The 6,982-nt window shown below is 41.1% G+C and overlaps 1 protein-coding gene across 1 annotated transcript; it reads left to right on the top strand.

Moving 5' to 3' along the window:
- Positions 1 to 1,991: 1,991 nt before the first annotated feature.
- On the top strand, positions 1,992 to 2,891 carry LOC310691543 (vomeronasal type-2 receptor 26-like; the record flags this gene model as incomplete). The annotated part of the gene is made up of 1 exon (XM_083471405.1): positions 1,992 to 2,891. The coding sequence occupies one exon, from the start codon at positions 1,992 to 1,994 to the stop codon at positions 2,889 to 2,891; it is 900 nt and encodes a 299-aa protein (XP_083327531.1).
- Positions 2,892 to 6,982: the final 4,091 nt, after the last annotated feature.

Here is a 6,982-nt window from a genome sequence, read left to right as displayed (position 1 = left end):
GAAGCAAACGAATAAACAGAGAATCGAGATTCTCTGGAAAGTCCAAAAGCTCAGAATAATAATCATGGAGCAGGATTTTTTCCTGCTTCAACCTTCCACCACATCACAGTTATAAATGTAGAAGTTCCTATACCATTCTGACCTGCTCCACTGCTGCCCAGTCACTTCCTTCATTAGTACCACTGTTACATTTTATTAGTGTAGTTTATTACTCTATCTGTTTATTGTTCTCCGTATCTCTCAACGTTCCTGCAATAAGTTCAAGGTGGCCAATCAGGCTCTTCCTCTCTCCGTATCCATTCTTCCTTTGTATAAAGCTTTTAAAGAGGTTAGTAATCAATTGCAAATGATCACCAGCCTTTTGTATATTCTTATGAATTTGCTTTCTTTTAACTTCTCTCTGATTCTATCTATTCTTTCTCCCCAAACAGCTCAACCACTTTATTAAAAGCATCTCATTTAATAATAGTGCTGGGGGGAAAGTTTCCTTCAACCAAAATGGAGAGTTAGAGTCTGGATTTGATATTATAAACTGGGTCACATTTCCAAACCAGTCCTTTCGGAGGGTGAAAGTTGGAAAGATCGACCCCATGGCTCCCAAAGAAGAAGCATTTAGCATATGTGAAGAAGCCATTATGTGGCCCAGCAGGTTTAACCAGGTGAGATAAATTCATATTTTGTAGCCTATCCATCACTTCTACAACAATTCGCAGGTCAGATACTGACCTAGCTCTGTGCTTTGTATATCCATGGGCTTAGTATAGGAGTGAGGGCATAGCTGTAGAAGTCTTCCATGTTTTGCCAATTAAGTGACACTCATTAAATCCACTCCTGCACTACAATCACCAAATTTACCACCCGAAAAAAAAGTAAAACTTGATATATTTACAGAGGGTCATATTCATGTAGGGGAAGGCAGCCTAAGGATTCCTTTTATCACAACGGGGCTTGCTGGTTTCTTTTCCCTACCCCAATATGTGACATATTGCTCTGCTTTCCTTTGGACCACATCAGTGAGGTCAAGAAGGATGTCTTTTTGTCTGGGCAACCCAGGACCTCCATATACACTGCCCAGCTTTGGTGCTGGTAATGCAACAGTTCAAAGAGATTGTTCAGCAAGTATACATTGTGGATACACAATATTGCAAAAAACAAAAAAAAACCCAAACCATGATCCTCTTTCATTTGCGGACAGGCACAGCCTCTTTCTCTTTGTAATGCCAATTGTCCTTTGGGTTATCAAAAAACAAAGAAGGAAGGGAAACCATTTTGCTGCTATGATTGCGTCTTATGTTCAGAAGGGAAGATTTCCAACCAGACAGGTAAGAGACATCATGTATAGAGCCTTTAAAATATAGAAAGATATTCAGACACACAATTCCCTTGTGGTGTTCAGTTGTTCAGAAAATTCAGGAAAGTTGTTCAGAATTCGGTGAAGGTTGTGGTTCCTGATATGGGGATACAGCCTGATATATTCAATGATATCAGTCCAAGCCATTGACAGCTTTTAATTAATCAAACGAAGGAGGTATCACAAACGGAAAAAAACAGAAACCTTCAGAAATATGAAAGAACTTCAGGGGAAAGCTAACGGTGCAACAGCCTCTCTCTCTTAAAAAACAAGACCCAAGAACCATTTTTCACAATTTGGAGATGTGATAAAACTGAAATACAACCTTGCTCCAGTCGACATATTAGAATGGGAAGTTCAAATCATGTTGGGATGTTTTAAAATGTGAACAAGTAAAATCTGCTAGCATCCTGACCGTAAGTGATAACATTGAGCTTCTGAAGTCGAATTAGGTCCTAACAACTGGGAGTGGGTGGGAATTGAATACGGCATGTTGCTAATAATATAATTACATGAGAAGTGTGGCAAATTGTTTTTCAAATTTCAAGCAGGCAGCCATTCTTTAAGTTTTGTTGTTATCATTTTGATCATTTTAGTATTATGCATGTAGTGGTGCTCCCACAGCTTCTCTTTTTCAGACATGGATGAATGCTTTCAATGCCCACCGGATCATTACCCAAACGTGGAAAAGGATTCATGCGTGCCAAAGGTCATCCATTTCTTGTCTTATGGAGAACCACTGGGGATCTCTTTGGCCTGCTTTTCTGTTTCCTCGTCTTTCCTTACAGCTTCGGTGCTTTGGATTTTCATTAAGCACCGGGACACTCCCATTGTCAAAGCCAACAACCGCAACCTCTCCTACACTCTCCTCATCTCTCTCTTGCTTGCTTTCCTTTGTGCTCTTCTATTCATCGGTCGACCTGAGAAAGTGACATGTCTCCTTCGACAAACAGCTTTTGGCATCATCTTTTCAGTGGCAGTTTCTTGTGTGTTGACCAAGACAATCATTGTGGTCCTTGCTTTCATGGTCACCAAACCAGGGTCCAGCATGAGGAAATGGGTGGGGAAACAGCAGGCCACTTCCATTATTCTTTCCTGTTCCTTGATTCAAGCTGCTTTTTGTACTGTGTGGCTGGCAACCTCTCCCCCATTCCCAGCTATAGACATGAACTCAATGAGTAAAGAAATTGTTCTGGAATGTAATGAAGGGTCAGTCACCATGTTCTACTGTGTCTTGGGGTTTATGGGCTTGCTGGCCATTGTCAGCTTCTCTGTAGCCTTCCTAGCCAGGAAGTTACCTGACAGCTTTAATGAAGCCAAGTTTATCACCTTCAGTATGTTGGTATTTTGCAGTGTGTGGCTCTCCTTTGTTCCAACTTATTTAAGCACAAAAGGAAAATATATGGTGGCTGTGGAGATTTTCTCCATCTTGGCCTCCAGTGCTGGTTTACTAGGTTGTATATTTTCCCCAAAATGTTATATTATTGTGATGAAGCCAGAGCTGAACAACAAGGACCAGTTAAGAAGAAGAAATCAGTGAAGCACCTACAATTCTATGGCCCTGCTCCATCTTAATTTGAATCTACGCAAAGGGATTTAAGTCATCCACAACTGATTAGTTCAACTGGATTTCAGTTTAGATTACATTTTCTTCCTTTATTCCCTCATTAGGCAGTACATATATATTGCAAGATATGGATTGAATATAGGAACCATGTTAATTAATTATTCCCCCCCCCCACATCCGGCAGCCAAACAACATATAGCCAACCCAAGAATATAAGCTCTACCCTTCCATTTTAAATGTCACAGTATAGCTATTTATTTCCTGAATGCAACAGTACAAACAATACATCCAAGTTATACAGAGCCCAGGATTTGTGGGAAATTTATTTTGTCTGCCTATATGAAAATGGGCAATATCATTTGGCTAGTTGTTCTGTGGAGATTCCCAACTCCAGAAACCTCCTGCCCCAACTCTGTGTGTTGTATCCAACTGCTTCATCCCATGAGTGCAAGCTTAATGGATTTTCTCCCTTCTCCTCACCCTGGGTGGGCCTCATACCCTCCCAATATTTGCTCCAGAGTGTCGGGGGAGGGAGAACCTAGGACAAATTTAGAGTTCAAATTGGGGGAGCAGGAGATCGAACCTTTTACAAAAGGAAATGAGAAAAAGTTCCGGAGCAGCCATCCACCTGCCTGTCACACATGGGGGCAGAGGCAAAAGAGTGAGCAGCAACACATGTAAGTTTTGCATTTGTACAGTACACTAGTATCTGCACACACTCACAAGTCATGTAAGGAGCATTACTAGAGTTCAGGGACATATTCCAGTGAGGGGGAAAACTCTGGGTGTGGAGCTGGGTAGTAATGGTTTTCAACTGGGAAGAATTCCAAATATCAGCATCATATTCAGCTCCCAGATCTGGAATTCCCAAGCCCTGTTCTCATTGCATGAAGGACAGTAAGGTCTGCACTCAGCAACCTGTTTAGCTCTGCTGGTGAGTGCATTTCATCTAGCAAAGCATTCCATCTTGTGTTCTTCCCCCGAATGGCCTGGTTGTGGAGCAAAGCTTGCGTATAATGCTCCGGCTTGTATGATACTGAATCTACATAATTTATTACAGCCACCATATAGTCAGCAGGGTGTTGTGGTTGGATTAGTGGTTATTTTCGCTGTTTCCAAGAGGTGTGATGCTTTAATGTCATCTTGCTATATTTCTTACACTAAACTATTCCTTTTTCTATGTTGTTATATTTGCTATTTTGCTGTTCTTTTATTATGAAATTGTTCTTGACCCTGTTGATTTTGAGATGTCTTCCTGTATTCTTGTTGTTAGCTACTTGGAGTAAGATGCTTTCAGCGTAAGTGCAGTGTATAAATAAAAATACTAATGAATGATTGACCTGTATTTCAGTCTTTCTTCCCAGGACAGATGTTAAGCTTACCAGTCTAGGGCCTTAAGGTCCAGTGAAGCCAAACTCATCTTAAGTGAACTTGAAAGTTTCTGCAATACAGTTCTGGGCAGGGAATGAGAGTTTGGATTTGATATCCTGCCTTTCACTCCCCTTCAGGAGTCTCAAAGCGGCTCACAGTCTCCTTTCCCTTCCTTCCCCACAACAAACACTCTGTGAGGTGAGTGGGGCTGAGAGACTTCATAGAAGTGTGACTGGCCCAAGGTCACCCAGCAGCTGCATGTGGAGGAGTGGAGACATGAACCCGGTTCCCCAGAATACGAGACTACCGCTCTTAACCACTACACCACACTGGCTGACATGAATAGTCTCTGGTAGACATTATAAGATGGTCAACATGTAGCATGGGAAGAGTGGAGGGTCAGCTGGGATGACGAGTTGCTCCTTGCTCTCTGGGTATTTCATTACAAATGAACAGAAGTCCAACAGAGAAAATGTGGAGAAAAAAGTTAATAAAGGATCCAACAACGGGGCGGATAGAGGTTCATGGGGATTTATGGAATACCTCCCCCCCCCCTTTTGTTGTTTGAGGATTGTTTGTTAATTTGAATATTTTAAAAATAAATAAATTTATTTAAAAAGCCCACAACAAAAACAAATGAACAGAATTCAGGACTGCAGAGAAAACAAACTTAAGGCTGGTTTTCAACGCCATTTAACTCCCTCCACAAACATCATTTTTTCAAGGGGATTTCTGACATCATCATATTAATCTGGCAGTTTGTGAATACCAGTGAGACCTGCACAGAGCAAGCTGAGTAACTTCACTTTCAAGTATAATGCATCTAGCATGGTATTTGCTCAAAGGTTCCTGCTTGTACAATGTCGAGAATATAAATATCATCTGCTCCTAACTACTATAGTTACATCCACCTAGTTTCCTGCTGCAAATGGCACTATCTGGGACCATTAATTCCCATAACACAATTGGATGATCACATGAGCTGGATGATTGCAGCTATCACATCTAAGTGCCTGTAAATCTCAATGATATTATTATCCTCCCTGTAATTATGAAATTAAGCATGGAAGCTTTGTTTCCACATATCAAGGGATTTACAAATATGAGTTGCATTATTATCAATGAAGATAGGAGGGTGCTGTGAATATCGCTGGTACAATTCCAAGGTGTAACAAGAGATAGTCAGAGATTGTTCAGGCTGATAACAGATGCTTTACACTGCACAATCTGACTCACAAATCAGTGTAGTGTGGACTTACGTTAAGCTGCCCAACACAGCAAAGGACTTACTGAGAGATAATGTGGGGACAGGAGAATTTATGTAGAAGAGGAATTATTTCCTGCAAGATAGTTGGATTTGTATTATTGCCATCAGTGCTTCTGCTTCAGGTGATGTGCAAGATTCCTAACACTAAGTGCAGCATCTGCAGTCCCCTTCCTTTTCTTCACAAATATTACCAACCAGGAGACCTCATCGTTGCTGCTATTATGTCTCAGATCTCCATACTATTCAACTCAATAGACTTTGATAAATGTCCTTCTACTGACCTCTTTGACGATATTGTGTAAGATTTGTTTTGTAAAAACCTCTGGTACCATATCTGATATTAATTTTCCCTAGGAGTGCCAGGCCCATAGATCAGTGGTAGATCCAGTGAATGAGAGAAGGACAGCTTTCTCTGTCTTTGGCAAATAGTTGCACATATTAATCATCATCTGTTATCTTTTTAGTTGCGGCAGCCATGATATCAGCAGCTTAAGGAGCATTTCAAGCCCAGAATCTGCCACAATGTGCAGAGTTTGGGAGAGACAGGTCTTGAGCTAAGCGACATTATTATTTGTACCTCGTAACTCAGATTGGTGGGGTACAAATCACTCAAGTGAGCCTTAACAGTTTCAGGACTGCAATACCTAAAAAAACTGCCATGCCCCATATGAACTAAGCGAGACCATGTGATCATCATCTGAGGAATTTCTTTGTGTGCCCCCTTCACAAGAGGTTCAGGGCCTTTTTCTGCAGTGGCCCCTCTTTGTAGAATACTCTGCTAAGGGAGGCTCACCTTGTGTCTTTGTTACATTTCTTGAGGAGCCTTATGGATTTCTGTGTTTTTATGTTTTAAAGTGCCCTATAATCCTTGGATGAACACCTGTATAGAAATTTAATTTAAAAATAACTAGATTAAAGACCATAGTTTAGAGCTGGAACTTGTGCATGTTAATATTCCTCCTGATTTACCTGAATTCAGATTGATCAGTAAGATAGTATTGGTGCAGCTGAGGTGTAGAAATTGTCCTATCCAAAAGGAAACACACTCTGTTACAGCATGTTACTCTCATTTCAGGGTTATGACACAGCTCTACCAACATATCCTGGCATTAGCATTTGCTGTAAAAGAGATCAATGCAAACCTCCAAATCTTACCCAACCTCACCCTGGGCTTCCACATCTATAACAGCCATTTTAGTGCAAGCTGGACCTACCGTTCCTCCTTGGAACTCCTCTCTACATACTGCAGATTCATTCCAAACTACAAGTGTGACTCCCAGAATGAACTAGCAGCAGTCATTGGAGATCCGAACTCTGAGGTTTGTCTTCATATGGCAAGTATACTGAGCAACTACAAGATTCCACAGGTATCATTCTCTCAGAGCACCTCTCCTGATAGAAAACTACCCAGACAATTAGATCTTCT

The sequence above is a fragment of the Podarcis liolepis genome (genome assembly GCF_965112155.1).
Source record: "Podarcis liolepis genome assembly, chromosome: 13".
In the NCBI taxonomy this organism is placed as follows: domain Eukaryota; kingdom Metazoa; phylum Chordata; class Lepidosauria; order Squamata; family Lacertidae; genus Podarcis; species Podarcis liolepis.
This window is presented reverse-complemented; position numbering and strand designations above follow the sequence as displayed.